The sequence below is a fragment of the Engystomops pustulosus genome, chromosome 11, assembly GCF_040894005.1.
Source record: "Engystomops pustulosus chromosome 11, aEngPut4.maternal, whole genome shotgun sequence".
Taxonomy (NCBI): domain Eukaryota; kingdom Metazoa; phylum Chordata; class Amphibia; order Anura; family Leptodactylidae; genus Engystomops; species Engystomops pustulosus.
This window is the reverse complement of record NC_092421.1, coordinates 85,193,402-85,212,011: the sequence shown is the minus strand read 5'-3', so window position 1 is coordinate 85,212,011 and position 18,610 is coordinate 85,193,402. Positions and strand designations below refer to the sequence as shown.

The 18,610-nt window shown below is 49.1% G+C and overlaps 1 protein-coding gene across 2 annotated transcripts in view; it reads right to left on the bottom strand.

Annotated features, from left to right (window-relative positions):
* DNMBP (dynamin binding protein) overlaps nucleotides 1-18,610 on the bottom strand; it is a 105,624-nt gene that overhangs the window by 45,683 nt on the left and 41,331 nt on the right. For both annotated transcript variants that reach the window (XM_072130058.1, XM_072130057.1), the window contains exons 2-4: nucleotides 13,118-13,264; nucleotides 6,173-6,295; nucleotides 3,802-5,793 (exon numbers count right to left, since the gene is read on the bottom strand). In XM_072130058.1, the coding sequence (XP_071986159.1) occupies nucleotides 3,802-5,793; nucleotides 6,173-6,295; nucleotides 13,118-13,262 (2,260 nt within the window). In that variant the 5' untranslated portion in view covers nucleotides 13,263-13,264. The remainder of the gene's footprint in view (nucleotides 1-3,801; nucleotides 5,794-6,172; nucleotides 6,296-13,117; nucleotides 13,265-18,610) is intronic.

The window sequence follows — 18,610 nt, the reverse complement described above, 5'->3', positions numbered from 1 at the left end:
TTCAATTATATTTTTTCCGCTATTTATAACGTCTGTAAAGTGGGATGGAACTTGCCAAACGCAGGTGTGAACAGACACCACTAAAATCTCTCTATCTCCGTGCTGTCTGTTATAAATCCCATGATGCCTCGACACAGCATCACATGGCACCACTTCTGCCTGCTGGGAGGACAGTGTCAATATAATTACGCGGCAGGAGCTTTTCTCCCTTTGCTAAACCCCGGCTACCGACTACCTGACCCCACTATGGCCGATTCTTAGATGCCAAATAACCCGCCTATCAAAATAAAAGCACAAATCCCACATTATAACTGATCACCAACGCCCTTTATCCAGCGTTTTCCTCTTACAGAACCTGGAAAGCCGAACAATGAACCTTCTTCTAAAGTCAGATCCTCGACAACCAGCTGCGCCAATACCCCTAACACCAGTAGTCGCAAAACTAGCGCCCCCCAGTGGTGTAAACGAGGTATGAGCTAGTAAAAATGTTATATCCATCTCTTCCCAGGGTCTGTTCCTCTTAGGAGAATCTCTCTCCCGCCCGGCGCTTTACACCGTTATATACTCTGATATTTTAACTCTTTACTACCAAAATTTCCTTATTTTTTTGCAATAAATGATCGGAATTATTGACCTATAGCAAACAAAATGCAATACAATACAAATCCACAATCTACATGTATTCATAATCTAGCAGGGAGTGTGGAGACCCCCCCATATCCCCCTTCTATATGCCCCCCTATAGCAACCCGGACCCTCATTAACCCTTGATCCCCCTCATACATGACATACCTAACTCCGTGCTCACATACATGTTGTCCACATCCATTATTACACACTATAGAAATACCACAGGCGTCACCGGGTCTGTACATGACATTGTGTTCCTCTGTGTAACCTGGACGCTGGAGGACATCACGATGTGAGGAGTCAGAGATCTGTGACTGCTGGGGATGAATAGCAGTGCGAGCTCTCGTGTAGCCACATAGTATTCCCGTGTATCACACCACCTATGACAGGCAGCAGAGATCTTACATAACATCAAACGTGACTCCACCCCAAGTCTCCAGCGCAATCCTCATCCTAGTGTAAGTGTTATTGTGACGTCACGTAGAGCGAGCAACCAGGTCCCACAAACGCAACGGCCTCAACGACTTTCAAACCCAATGCCATATTTTTGCCCAAAGTCATCTACATTCTCTATTTCAAGGATTCGGATTGTTATTTGGGCACCCGGTGGTGTATTTTATCGGGGGCAGGTTTCAATGAGAAGTACGGCATGGGGCACCAACCAACCCAAAGAGGAATCTGACCGTGAAGGGGGTTACCCAACTATAACAATCCCTGTCAATGGGTGGGAAGTGTTTTATAAATTGGGGTCCCACTGTTTGTCCTCCAACTGCCCATTCTAATGGGGGCATCTTGTGCCTATTCTAATGGGGGCATCTTGTGCCTATTCTAATGGGGGCATCTTGTGCCCAGTCTAATGGGGGCATCTTGTGCCCATTCTAATGGGGGCATCTTGTGCCTATTCTAATGGGCGCATCTTGTGCCTATTCTAATGGGGGCATCTGGTGCCTATTCTAATGGGGGCATCTTGTGCCTATTCTAATGGGGGCATCTTGTGCCCATTCTAATGGGGGCATCTTGTGCCTATTCTAATGGGGCGAATGTTGTACCCGCATATCTATGGGATATATGGAGATGGCAGGTAACAGCTCGGGTACCTTCATCAGTTCCAGAAGCTTTGAATGAAGTTGTCACTCAGTTTCAGTTGGGGGATAGAGGACCCCTCTTTTCGTGATAGAGAACACCCAAATATCACAGACTCTAAAGAGGATCTTCCGGATATTCTGATAATGGCATTGGAGAGAATCAATGACGAGCGGCCTGACACCCAGCGAGTCCGGAGCAGGTTGTACGATGAGTGTCAGACATAACATTGTATCACAGGACAAAGATGTCATTCAGGAGTTGAGTGACAGCTCCTTAGCGACAGGTGCATTGTATATTTTGGGGCCATTGTTCTCTCTGGAGGAAGACTCGGCCTATGTGACAACTCGCGGCTCCTATAGACGTGTCTATAAGTCACACTTCGTAATCTCTCTGCGGTTTTGGGAACTGAGAAGTCGGAGCCGGGTTCATGTTTGCAGTAACAGCGTTGGGTGTGACCAGGGCCAAGAAGTGCAAGGAGAACAGAAAAGAAGGATTTGTGGTGGAAGTTGAATAGTTCAGCCCAGTCACTGCCTCTGGACGGGAGACGCTTCACGTTTATTCAGATGTAACTTGGATGCAGAAGGGTTTGTGGCTGCACATAATACGAGGCCTAGTGTTTCTTATAAAGCCTTCGGTATGGACCCTCCAAGATCTCCAGAAGGGACCACCAGGACAGCGCGTTACAGGTTCTCACCAATACCAAGGATTTAGTAAAATAAAGAATTATTTGCACAGTAAACGACATGGATCGGCCATACAGATCACAGAGCCATCACCATCTTCAGGTGTCCTGACTCTTTCTACTCAATGGATGTTTTGGGGACAGAAGCGACTGACAATAGGCGACAATCCTCTTTAAGAATATGTAAAATTTCAGCTAAATCAAAAGGCTCCTCCCTCCAGTCTGTACATAATCATAAAATAAATGTATAGCCCCAATGCAACGTAAGTGGCCCCAAATAACTATGATGCCCCCTTTACCCTCGGCACCTAATTATAATGCTCTCCTATTAGGAGCCACCACTTATAATTGCCCTTTTTTGCTTGCCTCTCTTAAAATATCCCCTTTCTGTAGCCCCCCCAAACCTATTTTTCTTTTGCCCCCATTCTATTTTCACCCCTTTACCGCCTTCTGGCCTCAGCCACAGGGCCCCCTATACCATGTGCGCTGCGGCGTCCGCTATGGCCCCCAGATGTGTACGGCCACGGGTGGGACTTGTTGGGGTGCAGTTGGAAGTATAGTTCATAAAATTCCATGTACTAGAATTCTGATGGAACCCGCAGCATGTGGCCCTCAATAGACGTGCAGTGGTATATATTCATGTAATTAAAAAGGATCGGTGTGACATTTATAGAAATTAGCATTTGAACGTCATGAATGGAGCATAAGTTCTACCAGGAGCCGCACTCAATGTCAAGCAGCAGCTGCAAAGCACATTCTATTTTTTACAACATGATACATTTGGAACAAAAAGTTTAAATCTATAAAATTCATATAAAAATTTTGATGGATAACTCTTATTTCTGTCCTTTACAATATGTTGAACAGATCACAATAAGACGCGTCTCCCCACATTACAACCAAGGAAGCAGAAAACATACACCCAGCAAATCCAAAGGACAATCACTTGTCACTCATCACTAACTACCATCAAAACCTTTGTATCTTTATTGGGGTAATGGGCAGAACAACCACAATGCACCTGGAGAAGTAGCACTAAACAACCAGAAAAACTTATCAAATAATAAAGTAACGAAAAACATCTGTGGGCAAATCTACCGGTCTGTGAGGTCCCCATCCGACCAGACAAGAGGCCCCGTTGTGGTGGTCCTAATATTATAAAAAGAAAAAAAAACTATGCATTTGGGGATAAGTTTAGATTCTACTAAGGCTACGGTGCCTGGACGCAGTATGGTGCGCACACACGTGAGCCACCGTACTGCACTGGATACGGGAAAAAGACGGAGCACCATGACTTGCTATGTAGGGCAGGAGGGTCTCCAGCACGTGGCTCTAGAAGCCTAACACCATTTTACCGGGGCACTCGGCAGACATTATCAAGAGTAAACCAATATACACCTCACCTTTCAGCTGCTGTAGTTCCAGGTTCAAGCTTTCAATATTCGAGTCACAAAAATCCAAATTTTCGATGGTCTCAGCTCTGGTCATGTCATCCTGGTCTTCATCCTCAAGCATCTGACTAAGCTCCTCACGGGTGTTTCTATACACTTCAAGTTCCCGCTCCACTTCTTCTATTTTCAAGAGCAAAAAGGGACATGGGGAACCTTGATCTACCTGTTCTAAGTCATCAGGGGCGTCCACCGAATCTGGGATGTCCGACACTAAAAAGTTGTCGTTGGGTGTGGTATCCTGTCTAGGAAGGGGTTTCGGAGATGGAGTGTTTCTTTGGCTATTGGGTGGCGGCAGGGGGGCAGGTCGGGATGGTCGAAGAGCAAGGGCTGGAGGAGAATTATCTACATACTCGTTTCTCTGTGGGTTTTGATTTGGAGATAAATGAGAAGAATGGGGACTGGATTTAGGGACATTATATCGAGAAGAATTCAACTTGGAAGAAGAATTCGGTCTAGGGTTAGGACGTGGTGGTGGAGGTCTCATAACTTTAAATAATTTTTCTGGAGATTTCTGATGCTTGACCAACTGTGGAGATCCCCGAATTATGTCAGTCTCAGAGTTGTACTCCAGTATGGAAAAATGTCGAGACACTTTGTTGTTACTGTTCTTCCGAGGGTTAGAGAGACTCTTTTCAAATTGTGAAAGCTGCTCTGTAAGCTTGGAGTCCAGGTCAATCAAATCAGATCCAGCGTTATCATTTGCCGGGCTTTCTCGTCCAGTTGGCCACATGCTTGACCACGAACCTGATTTGTCACATTTTTCCTTTGAGTTATTCTTTGGTTTTCTTCTATGGTCCTCCACCCAGTGCACAACATCTTGGAGTGGAAGGCTATTTTTTCGGTCTTTGTTTTTTGACCTTTCGCTGACACTATCCTCAGCTGGGTAAATATCATCGGTCGTCATTAAAGACAAAGACTTCTTCGAAGACCATTTTTCTTGAGCTCCATTGGATAAACTGGTTCTACTTCTTCTGTCTTTGACCTGAGTTGTAAATGCATTGTGTTCCTTTGGCCTTTGCACTGGGGTTTGTGATGATGGAGGACTCTTACTCTGGGGTCGAGGAGGTAGCTGGGGTTTTGCCGAAGAGTCGTTGGTTGATTCCGAATTGCTTGGTCTTACATCTTTGATATTAATGTATCTCTCTGCCCTTGTCTCTTGAGTTCCTTGAGTGGTGGATGATGGTGATGGATTGTCTAAATGGACATCCCAATAATGTGGGTCTGTTCCGCTGACTTCCGGAGTAGAAGACATGTCCAGATAACTCATGGGAGGGTCACAATTGACTGGTGGCTCCTCTATTTTTTCCTTAATCTCTATTTTTACAAATCTATAAGGGAAAATCCCTCGTTTTCTATGTAATTCGCCCTCCAGCCACCCATCTTCCAGTGTTCTGATTATCCGAATCCGGTCCCCAACATCAAAGTCAAGTTCTCTCTGCTCCATTGCTTGGAATCTGTAGAGAGCAACAGCAAATGTCCCCTCGGGCTCCTCACCTTCTATAATCTTCTCATTGTCCTGCTCAATGATTATCCCAGGTGATCTATCATGAACCAAATCCTCTTGTTCTTCATCGGAGGGGAGTCCATGGTCAGGAACTCTTAAAGGACTCAAAAGCTCCACAAATCCCTCTGGAAAAATTCCTCTTCTTCCATTAAGTTCCCCCTCAAACCAACCAGGTTCCGGGACCCCGGTTATTATAATAATGTCTCCTTCCCGGAAGTCTAGCTCCTCTTCAAGCTGCGCAGAAAGGCCCATTATTGCTTGTGCCTGACCAATGGCATAACTGGGGAGCTCTATGGTTGCATTTTGGCAAAGCTGCCGGCTCCTAGAGGACAAGAAGAACTCCTGTACACATGACAGCGGGAAGAAGCCTCTTGCACCCCAACAGTTTCGACCCTGCAACCAGCTAGAAGCCAAGGATCCCTCCAACACAACCAAATCCCCTGAAACAAGACAAGAATTAAAAAAAAAAAAAAACAGGTTAAAATAAATGACATATATTTACATCTTCATATGGAGCAAACTCAAAAAAACTGCTCATATATTGATTTGGGGATATGTTAGCTGAGAGTGCCCTCTGCTGGTGACTTTGAATGCAAACAAATCTAAAGATGTTTCTATAGTAGGGTAAACGGGGAAATATTTTAGCGTCATAGGCTTCTCTATGGATTAGGTAAATGAATTAAATGAATAGCAGTGGGAAGAGGGCCTTAGGGGGACAATCCTAACCAATTCTAAAATGAGTTAATATCATCTACAATAGAGAACAGCTGCACAAAAACAGACAGTTACAGTGTGAAGCTTTTTGGGGAAAGTCCTCACCTCTTTGGAGGCAGAGAGCTCCTGGCTCATGAGATGTGAAGTCACTAACACTGACGTACATCTTCTCTCCATGTTTCATAGTTGGGACGGTCAGAGATTCCACAAAACTTACAGGAAACTGCCCTAGAAACACAAACAGAAGCTACAGATTCACAAAGATGTCGGAAACACATAAAACATAAAAGTATGAATTAGTGCAGGTAGGTAGCCTGTAGGGTGGTAGCTCCGGCAGGGGGGCAGCACATCCATGAGCTAAGACCTCCATGAATTACTGCAGGTAGGTCACCTGTGGTATGGTATCACCTGCTGGAGGGGCCCATGAATTACTGCAGGTAGGTCGCCTATGGGGTGGTATCCCCTGCAGGGGGGCAGCACATCCATGAGCTGAGACCCCCATGAATTACTGCAGGTAGGTCACCTGTGGTATGGTATCACCTGCTGGAGGGGCCGCACATCCATGAGCTGAGACCTTCATGAGTTATTGCAGGTAGGTAGCCTGTGGGTGGTATTCCCTGCTGGAGGGGCCGCACATCCATGAGCTGAGACCCCCATGAATCACTGCAGGTAGGTAGCCTGTGGGTGGTATCCCCTGCTGGAGGGGCCGCACATCCATGAGCTGAGACCCCCATGAATTACTGCAGGTAGGTAGCCCGTGGGGTGTATCCCTGGTGGAGGGGCTGCACATCCATGAGCTGAGACCCCCATGAATTATTGCAGGTAGGTGGCCTGTGGGTGGTATTCCCTGCTGGAGGGGCCGCACATCCATGAGCTGAGACCCCCATGAATTACTGCAGGTAGGTCGCCCATGGGGTGTATCACTGGTGGAGGGACCGCACATCCATGAGCTGAGACCCCCATGAATTAGTGCAGGTAGGTAGCCTGTGGGTGGTATCCCCTGCTGGAGGGGCCGCACATCCACGAGTTGAGACCTTCATGAATTAGTGCAGGTAGGTCGCCCGTGGGGTGTATCCCTGCTGGAGGGGCTGCACATCCATGAGCTGAGACCCCCATGAATTACTGCAGGTAGGTAGCCTGTGGGTGGTATCCCCTGCTGGAGGGGCCGCACATCCATGAGCTGAGACCCCCATGAATTAGTGCAGGTAGGTAGCCTGTGGGTGGTATCCCCTGCTGGAGGGGCTGCACATCCATGAGCTGAGACCCCCATGAATTACTGCAGGTAGGTAGCCTGTGGGTGGTATCCCCTGCTGGAGGGGCCGCACATCCATGAGCTGAGACCCCCATGAATTACTGCAGGTAGGTAGCCTGTGGGTGGTATCCCCTGCTGGAGGGGCCGCACATCCATGAGTTGAGACCTTCATGAATTAGTGCAGGTAGGTAGCCTGTGGGTGGTATCACCTGCTGGAGGGGCCGCACATCCATGAGCTGAGACCTTCATGAATTAGTGCAGGTAGGTAGCCTGTGGGGTGGTATCCCCTGCTGGGGGGGGGGGGGGCGCACATCCATGAGCTGAGACCCCCATGAATTAGTGCAGGTAGGTGGCCTGTGGGTGGTATCCCCTGCTGGAGGGGCCGCACATCCATGAGCTGAGACCTTCATGAATTAGTGCAGGTAGGTGGCCTGTGGGTGGTATCCCCTGCTGGAGGGGCTGCACATCCATGAGCTGAGACCCCCATGAATTAGTGCAGGTAGGTAGCCTGTGGGGTGTATTCCTGCTGGAGGGGCCGCACATCCACGAGTTGAGACCTTCATGAATTAGTGCAGGTAGGTAGCCTGTGGGGTGTATCCCTGCTGGAGGGGCCGCACATCCATGAGCTGAGACCCCCATGAATTAGTGCAGGTAGGTAGCCTGTGGGGTGTATCCCTGCTGGAGGGGCCGCACATCCATGAGCTGAGACCCCCATGAATTACTGCAGGTAGGTAGCCTGTGGGTGGTATCCCCTGCTGGAGGGGCCGCACATCCACGAGTTGAGACCTTCATGAATTAGTGCAGGTAGGTCGCCCGTGGGGTTTATCCCTGCTGGAGGGGCCGCACATCCACGAGTTGAGACCTTCATGAATTAGTGCAGGTAGGTCGCCCGTGGGGTGTATCCCTGCTGGAGGGGCCGCACATCCATGAGCTGAGACCCCCATGAATTAGTGCAGGTAGGTGGCCTGTGGGGTGTATCCCTGCTGGAGGGGCCACACAGCCATGAGCTGAGACCCCCATGAATTAGTGCAGGTAGGTAGCCTGTGGGTGGTATCCCCTGCTGGAGGGGCTGCACATCCATGAGCTGAGACCCCCATGAATTAGTGCAGGTAGGTAGCCTGTGGGTGGTATCCCCTGCTGGAGGGGCCGCACATCCATGAGCTGAGACCCCCATGAATTAGTGCAGGTAGGTAGCCTGTGGGTGGTATCCCCTGCTGGAGGGGCTGCACATCCATGAGCTGAGACCCCCATGAATTACTGCAGGTAGGTAGCCTGTGGGTGGTATCCCCTGCTGGAGGGGCCGCACATCCATGAGCTGAGACCCCCATGAATTACTGCAGGTAGGTAGCCTGTGGGTGGTATCCCCTGCTGGAGGGGCCGCACATCCATGAGTTGAGACCTTCATGAATTAGTGCAGGTAGGTAGCCTGTGGGTGGTATCACCTGCTGGAGGGGCCGCACATCCATGAGCTGAGACCTTCATGAATTAGTGCAGGTAGGTAGCCTGTGGGGTGGTATCCCCTGCTGGGGGGGGGGGGGGCGCACATCCATGAGCTGAGACCCCCATGAATTAGTGCAGGTAGGTGGCCTGTGGGTGGTATCCCCTGCTGGAGGGGCCGCACATCCATGAGCTGAGACCTTCATGAATTAGTGCAGGTAGGTGGCCTGTGGGTGGTATCCCCTGCTGGAGGGGCTGCACATCCATGAGCTGAGACCCCCATGAATTAGTGCAGGTAGGTAGCCTGTGGGGTGTATTCCTGCTGGAGGGGCCGCACATCCACGAGTTGAGACCTTCATGAATTAGTGCAGGTAGGTAGCCTGTGGGGTGTATCCCTGCTGGAGGGGCCGCACATCCATGAGCTGAGACCCCCATGAATTAGTGCAGGTAGGTAGCCTGTGGGGTGTATCCCTGCTGGAGGGGCCGCACATCCATGAGCTGAGACCCCCATGAATTACTGCAGGTAGGTAGCCTGTGGGTGGTATCCCCTGCTGGAGGGGCCGCACATCCACGAGTTGAGACCTTCATGAATTAGTGCAGGTAGGTCGCCCGTGGGGTTTATCCCTGCTGGAGGGGCCGCACATCCACGAGTTGAGACCTTCATGAATTAGTGCAGGTAGGTCGCCCGTGGGGTGTATCCCTGCTGGAGGGGCCGCACATCCATGAGCTGAGACCCCCATGAATTAGTGCAGGTAGGTGGCCTGTGGGGTGTATCCCTGCTGGAGGGGCCACACAGCCATGAGCTGAGACCCCCATGAATTAGTGCAGGTAGGTAGCCTGTGGGTGGTATCCCCTGCTGGAGGGGCTGCACATCCATGAGCTGAGACCCCCATGAATTAGTGCAGGTAGGTAGCCTGTGGGTGGTATCCCCTGCTGGAGGGGCCGCACATCCATGAGTTGAGACCTTCATGAATTATTGCAGGTAGGTGGCCTGTGGGTGGTATCCCCTGCTGGGGGGGCTGCACATCCATGAGCTGAGACCCCCATGAATTAGTGCAGGTAGGTAGCCTGTGGGGTGGTATCCCCTGCTGGGGGGGGGGGGGCGCACATCCATGAGCCGAGACCCCCATGAGTTAGTGCAGGAATATTACGAGCACTTTATAGAGGTAGGTACATTGTGCATTGCATTCTGTATTTTGTGTGGATGTGTGTGCACTGTATCCGCCCGGAGCAGGTAGAATTGTAGCAGTGACATATATTTAGCAGAGATCTTAAAAATGAACATTTATAATATGGAAAATATAACAAAAAGTCACATGACTCATATTCTGCGGTATAAAAACCAAAAATCAGTCACGGCCCTGAATATCTAGACACATGTTTAGTATAGGAAGGGAGGCTCAGTCCACGCAACCGGTCCTTAAAAAAAATGAAGAATTGAGGTTTAATGGTAAAAATCCCATTTACATCAATGTCAATTTTATGTCATCCGTTTTGTCATGGATCCGTTATCTCCGTCATTTCTCATCCCTGTCTAAACTGAACATAACGGATGACATAAAATTCAGATTAATGGAATCCATGTTAATTGAATTTTTAAGTGATACGTTAAACCTTTGTTCTTTACTTTTTTTAATGGAGGGAAGGAAGGATCAGTGTGAAATGAGTAAAGAAATGACAAGTCTTGGAGCAGCACCTGCTGGTTGTGAGTGGTACTGCTTGGACAGATTTTGGACAATTTGCAGGAGCTCAGACCACAAGTTGTTTCACTTTGATGATTTGTTTAATAAAGGCTTTGGGATTTTTGGATATCAGAGTAATTATTTCTGTATACAGCACTATCAATGTCTAATTGCCCCCTCTTTAGTGTTCCTCACCTCCCCATGTCCCCCTTTTGGTCCCTCTCAGTACACAGGGCTGGGACATATTACTTTTGTAATGATACATTTTATCAGTAGTTGGTTATAAGAGGTGATGACGGGGATCTGGGTTGGGTGGAGGAGAGAGGGAATCTATATTTTTACAGTAACATTATCCTGTGTAGCTTCAGTACCAGGTCCGATCAGTGTATGGGAATCCCTTAGTGCTATGACCCACTAGTTATTACAGAACAGCCCGAGCCCCAAACTCAGATTAACTAAAATAATCGATTATTCCAGCAACTTTAAAACACTTTTTGGTGGTGGGTCAATTTACTAGGGGACAAAATACATCGGGGCTTATTTACTATGGGTCGCGTATCACTCTTTCGTTGGATTTTCCGCTGTTTTCGGGGATAGCACGGCTGTGACAGGTATAATAGGTGTCTGCGTTCGTAGTGTCGCACGCGATCGGTTTTTGGCGCAGCTGTGCAGCTTTCATGCAACAGAAATTGGGGGGGGTGTGCAATTGGACGATCTGACTGATTCGGACTGAGCGCGGGATTTAAGATTACAATTGTGTCGCAAGACAATGCACTTACATCCACCAGGAAGAAGAAGGTGAACTCCGGGGACCTGAGCGGGGAAGCGACACATGCAGGATATCAGGCGCACGATCTTAGTGACTCCCCGCACAGCGCATTATACACGGACAATGCACTTACATCCACCAGGAAGAAGAAGGTGAACTCCGGGGACCTGAGCGGGGAAGCGACACATGCAGGATATCAGGCGCACGATCTTAGTGACTCCCCGCACAGCGCATTATACACGGACAATGCACTTACATGCAGCAGGAAGAAGATGGTGAACTCCGGGGACCTGAGCGGGGAGGCAACACATTCAGGATATCGGGCGCAGGATCTTAGTGACTCCCCGCACAGCGCATTATACACGGACAATGCACTTACATGTACCAGGAAGAGGAAGGTGAACTCCAGGGACCTGAGCGGGGAAGCGACACATGCAGGATATCGGGGGCAGGATCTTAGTGACTCCCCGCACAGCGCATTATACACGGACAATGCACTTACATGCACCAGGAAGAAGAAGGTGAACTCCGGGGACCTGAGCGGGGAAGCGACACATGCAGGATATCGGGGGCAGGATCTTAGTGACTCCCCGCACAGCGCATTATACACGGACAATGCACTTACATGCACCAGGAAGAAGAAGGTGAACTCCGGGGACCTGAGCGGGGAAGTGACACATGCAGGATATCGGGTGCACGATCTTAGTGACTCCCCGCACAGCGCATTATACACGGACAATGAACTTACATGCACCAGGAAGAAGAATGTGAACTCCGGGGACCTGAGCGGGGAAGCGACATATGCAGGATATCGGGGCACGATCTTAGTGACTCCCCGTACAGCGCATTATACACGGACAATGCACTTACATGCACCAGGAAGAAGAAGGTGAACTCCGGGGACCTGAGCGGGGAAGCGACACATGCAGGATATCAGGCGCACGATCTTAGTGACTCCCCGCACAGAGCATTATACACGGACAATGCACTTACATGCACCAGGAAGAAGAAGGTGAACTCCGGGGACCTGAGCGGGGAAGCGACACATGCAGGATATCAGGCGCACGATCTTAGTGACTCCCCGCACAGCGCATTATACACGGACAATGCACTTACATGCACCAGGAAGAAGAAGGTGAACTCCGGGGACCTGAGCGGGGAAGCGACACATGCAGGATATCAGATGCACGATCTTAGTGACTCCCCGCACAGCGCATTATACACGGACAATGCAATTACATGCACCAGGAAGAAGAAGGTGAACTCCGGGGACCTGAGTGGGGAAGCGACACATGCAGGATATCGTGCGCATGATCTTAGTGACTCCCCGCACAGCGCATTATACACGGACAATGCAATTACATGCACCAGGAAGAAGAAGGTGAACTCCGGGGACCTGAGCGGGGAAGCGACACATGCAGGATATCGGGCGTACGATCTTAGTGACTCCCCGCACAGCGCATTATACACGGACAATGCACTTACATGCACCAGGAAGAAGAAGGTGAACTCCGGGAACCTGAGCGGGGAAGCGACACATGCAGGATATCGGGTGCAGGATCTTAGTGACTCCCCGCACAGCGCATTATACACGGACAATGCAATTACATGCACCAGGAAGAAGAAGGTGAACTCCGGGGACCTGAGCGGGGAAGCGACACATGCAGGATATCGGGCGTACGATCTTAGTGACTCCCCACACAGCGCATTATACACGGACAATGCACTTTCGGTGAACTCCTCGGACCGGGTAAGTAAATGAGCCCCATCATGTATTATAGGGAGTCTCGATTCATTATTTGGGGGGGGGGGGGGGGGTAACAATTACATTTAGCCCTTTTTGATAAGTTTGGGAATAAACCTATGAAAAAACAATAAATATAAAAACAGAACAATAATTCAGACTTTACCTGTGATTCCTTCTTTACTCCCCAGAAGCCAAAATTCATCTATCACACTAAGAATTTCAATGACATCGCCAGCAAAGAGTGTCAGCTCCTCCGACACACTGGGGCAAAAATCAAACATTGCACGTACCACCGAGCCGACCTCCATCCCTGCAGAGGAAAATACAAATCATTCATATACAGACATTATATACAATTAGAAGATGCAGAAAATGTGATGAAAGGTCAAAACAAAAAAGTATGAAACAAAAGAGGTTCTGTTCTATGTGCAGCCCAATCTACAGGCAGCATGTTATAGAGCAGGAGGATCTGAGCAGATTGTACACAGTGTCCTATCTGCAGGCAGCATGTTATAGAGCAGGAGGAGCTGAGCAGATTATACATAGTGTCCTATCTGCAGGCAACATGTTATAGAGCAGGAGGAGCTGAGCAGATTGTACATAGTGTCCTATCTGCAGGCAGCATGTTATAGAGCAGGAGGAGCTGAGCACATTGTACATAGTGTCCTATCTGCAGGCAGCACGTTATAGAGCAGGAGGAGCTGAGCAGATTGTACATAGTGTCCTATGTGCAGGCAGCATGTTATAGAGCAGGAGGAGCTGTGCAGATTGTACATAGTGTCCTATCTGCAGGCAGCATGTTATAGAGCAGGAGGAGCTGAGCAGATTGTACATAGTGTCCTATGTGCAGGCAGCATGTTATAGAGCAGGAGGAGCTGAGCAGATTGTACATAGTGTCCTATCTACAGGCAGCATGTTATAGAGCAGGAGGAGCTGGGCATATTGTACATAGTGTCCTATCTGCAGGCAGCATGTTATAGAGCAGGAGGAGCTGAGCAGATTGTACATAGTGTCCTATCTGCAGGCAACATGTTATAGAGCAGGAGGAGCTGAGCAGATTGTACATAGTGTCCTATGTGCAGGCAGCATGTTATAGAGCAGGAGGAGCTGTGCAGATTGTACATAGTGTCCTAACTGCAGGCAGCATGTTATAGAGCAGGAGGAGCTGAGCAGATTGTACATAGTGTCCTATGTGCAGGCAGCATGTTATAGAGCAGGAGGAGCTGAGCAGATTGTACATAGTGTCCTATGTGCAGGCAGCATGTTATAGAGCAGGAGGAGCTGAGCAGATGGTACATAGTGTCCTATCTGCAGGCAGCATGTTATAGACCAGGAGGAGCTGAGCAGATTGTACATAGTGTCCTATCTGCAGGCAGCATGTTATAGAGCAGGAGGAGCTGAGCAGATTGTACATAGTGTCCTATCTGCAGGCAGCATGTTATAGAGCAGGAGGAGCTGAGCAGATGGTACATAGTGTCCTATCTGCAGGCAGCATGTTATAGAGCAGGAGGAGCTGAGCAGATTGTACATAGTGTCTTATCTGCAGGCAGCATGTTATAGAGCAGGAGGAGCTGAGCAGATTGTACATAGTATCCTATCTGCAGGCAGCATGTTATAGAGCAGGAGGATCTGAGCAGATTATACATAATGTCCTATCTGCAGGTAGCTTGTCACAGAGCAGGAGGAGCTGAGAAAATTGTACAATGCCCTATCTGTAGGCAGCATGTTATAGAGCAGAAGGACACAAGCAGATTGTACACAGTGGGGCACATTTACTAAGGGTCCGAATCACGTTTTTCCGCCGAGTTTTCCGAATGTTACCATATTGCGCCGAATTGCCCGGGTTTTTGGCGCACCCGATCGGATTGTGTCGCATCGGTGCCGGCTTGCATGCAACGAAAAAAACGGACATAGCTGTCGAAAACAGATTCAGAAAAACTGCGGAATTTAAAAAAAAACGCACTTACATGCACCAGGTAGGGGATGGTGAACTCCGGCGGACCTCAGCGCAGCAGCAACACCTTGTGGATATCGGGCGCACGACCTTAGTGAATCCCCGCAAGCTCCGAATCCTCGTCGGAGAACGCGCTGCGGGATCGCGAATGGACCGGGTAAGTAAATCTGCCCCATTGTCCTGTCTGCAGGCAGCATGTTATTGAGCAGGAGGAGCTGAGCAGATTGTACATAGTGTCCTGTCTGTAGGCAGCATATTATAGAGCAGGAGGGGCAGAGCACATTGTACATACTGTCCTATCTGCAAACAGCCTGTTATAGAGCAGGAGGAGCTGAGCAGATTGTACATAGTGTCCTATCTACAGGCAGCATGTTATAGAGCAGGAGGAGCTGGGCATATTGTACATAGTGTCCTATCTGCAGGCAGCATGTTATAGAGCAGGAGAAGCTGAGCAGATTGTACATAGTGTTCTATCTGCAGGCAGCATATTATAGAGCAGGAGGAGCTGAGCAGATTGTATGTAGTGTCCTATCTGCAGGCAGCATGTTATAGAGCAGGAGGAGCTGAGCAGATTGTACATAGTGTCCTATCTGCAGGCAACATGTTATAGAGCAGGAGGAGCTGAGTAGATTGTACATAGTGTCCTATCTGCAGGCAACATGTTATAGAGCAGGAGGAGCTGAGCAGATTGTACATAGTGTCCTATGTGCAGGCAGCATGTTATAGAGCAGGAGGAGCTGTGCAGATTGTACATAGTGTCCTATCTGCAGGCAACATGTTATAGAGCAGGAGGAGCTGAGCAGATTGTACATAGTGTCCTATGTGCAGGCAGCATGTTATAGAGCAGGAGGAGCTGTGCAGATTGTACATAGTGTCCTATCTGCAGGCAGCATGTTATAGAGCAGGAGGAGCTGAGCAGATTGTACATAGTGTCCTATGTGCAGGCAGCATGTTATAGAGCAGGAGGAGCTGAGCAGATTGTACATAGTGTCCTATGTGCAGGCAGCATGTTATAGAGCAGGAGGAGCTGAGCAGATTGTACATAGTGTCCTATGTGCAGGCAGCATGTTATTGAGCAGGAGGAGCTGAGCAGATTGTACATAGTGCCCTATCTGCAGGCAGCATGTTATAGAGCAGGAGGAGCTGAGCAGATTGTACATAGTATCCTATCTGCAGGCAGCATGTTATAGAGCAGGAGGATCTGAGCAGATTATACATAATGTCCTATCTGCAGGTAGCTTGTCACAGAGCAGGAGGAGCTGAGAAAATTGTACAATGCCCTATCTGTAGGCAGCATGTTATAGAGCAGAAGGACACAAGCAGATTGTACACAGTGGGGCACATTTACTAAGGGTCCGAATCACGTTTTTCCGCCGAGTTTTCCGAATGTTACCATATTGCGCCGAATTGCCCGGGTTTTTGGCGCACCCGATCGGATTGTGTCGCATCGGTGCCGGCTTGCATGCAACGAAAAAAACGGACATAGCTGTCGAAAACAGATTCAGAAAAACTGCGGAATTTAAAAAAAAACGCACTTACATGCACCAGGTAGGGGATGGTGAACTCCGGCGGACCTCAGCGCAGCAGCAACACCTTGTGGATATCGGGCGCACGACCTTAGTGAATCCCCGCAAGCTCCGAATCCTCGTCGGAGAACGCGCTGCGGGATCGCGAATGGACCGGGTAAGTAAATCTGCCCCATTGTCCTGTCTGCAGGCAGCATGTTATTGAGCAGGAGGAGCTGAGCAGATTGTACATAGTGTCCTGTCTGTAGGCAGCATATTATAGAGCAGGAGGGGCAGAGCACATTGTACATACTGTCCTATCTGCAAACAGCCTGTTATAGAGCAGGAGGAGCTGAGCAGATTGTACATAGTGTCCTATCTACAGGCAGCATGTTATAGAGCAGGAGGAGCTGGGCATATTGTACATAGTGTCCTATCTGCAGGCAGCATGTTATAGAGCAGGAGAAGCTGAGCAGATTGTACATAGTGTTCTATCTGCAGGCAGCATATTATAGAGCAGGAGGAGCTGAGCAGATTGTATGTAGTGTCCTATCTGCAGGCAGCATGTTATAGAGCAGGAGGAGCTGAGCAGATTGTACATAGTGTCCTATCTGCAGGCAACATGTTATAGAGCAGGAGGAGCTGAGTAGATTGTACATAGTGTCCTATCTGCAGGCAACATGTTATAGAGCAGGAGGAGCTGAGCAGATTGTACATAGTGTCCTATGTGCAGGCAGCATGTTATAGAGCAGGAGGAGCTGTGCAGATTGTACATAGTGTCCTATCTGCAGGCAACATGTTATAGAGCAGGAGGAGCTGAGCAGATTGTACATAGTGTCCTATGTGCAGGCAGCATGTTATAGAGCAGGAGGAGCTGTGCAGATTGTACATAGTGTCCTATCTGCAGGCAGCATGTTATAGAGCAGGAGGAGCTGAGCAGATTGTACATAGTGTCCTATGTGCAGGCAGCATGTTATAGAGCAGGAGGAGCTGAGCAGATTGTACATAGTGTCCTATGTGCAGGCAGCATGTTATAGAGCAGGAGGAGCTGAGCAGATTGTACATAGTGTCCTATGTGCAGGCAGCATGTTATAGAGCAGGAGGAGCTGAGCAGATGGTACATAGTGTCCTATCTGCAGGCAGCATGTTATAGACCAGGAGGAGCTGAGCAGATTGTACATAGTGTCCTATCTGCAGGCAGCATGTTATAGAGCAGGAGGAGCTGAGCAGATTGTACATAGTGTCCTATCTGCAGGCAGCATGTTATAGAGCAGGAGGAGCTGAGCAGATGGTACATAGTGTCCTATCTGCAGGCAGCATGTTATAGAGCAGGAGGAGCTGAGCAGATTGTACATAGTGTCTTATCTGCAGGCAGCATGTTATAGAGCAGGAGGAGCTGAGCAGATTGTACATAGTATCCTATCTGCAGGCAGCATGTTATAGAGCAGGAGGATCTGAGCAGATTATACATAATGTCCTATCTGCAGGTAGCTTGTCACAGAGCAGGAGGAGCTGAGAAAATTGTACAATGCCCTATCTGTAGGCAGCATGTTATAGAGCAGAAGGACACAAGCAGATTGTACACAGTGGGGCACATTTACTAAGGGTCCGAATCACGTTTTTCCGCCGAGTTTTCCGAATGTTACCATATTGCGCCGAATTGCCCGGGTTTTTGGCGCACCCGATCGGATTGTGTCGCATCGGTGCCGGCTTGCATGCAACGAAAAAAACGGACATAGCTGTCGAAAACAGATTCAGAAAAACTGCGGAATTTAAAAAAAAACGCACTTACATGCACCAGGTAGGGGATGGTGAACTCCGGCGGACCTCAGCGCAGCAGCAACACCTTGTGGATATCGGGCGCACAACCTTAGTGAATCCCCGCAAGCTCCGAATCCTCGTCGGAGAACGCGCTGCGGGATCGCGAATGTTCCGGGTAAGTAAATCTGCCCCATTGTCCTGTCTGCAGGCAGCATGTTATTGAGCAGGAGGAGCTGAGCAGATTGTACATAGTGCCCTATCTGCAGGCAGCATGTTATAGAGCAGGAGGAGCTGAGCAGATTGTACATAGTGCCCTATCTGCAGGCAGCATGTTATAGAGCAGGAGGAGCTGAGCAGATTGTACATAGTGCCCTATCTGCAGGCAGCATGTTATTGAGCAGGAGGAGCTGAGCAGATTGTACATACTGTCCTGTCT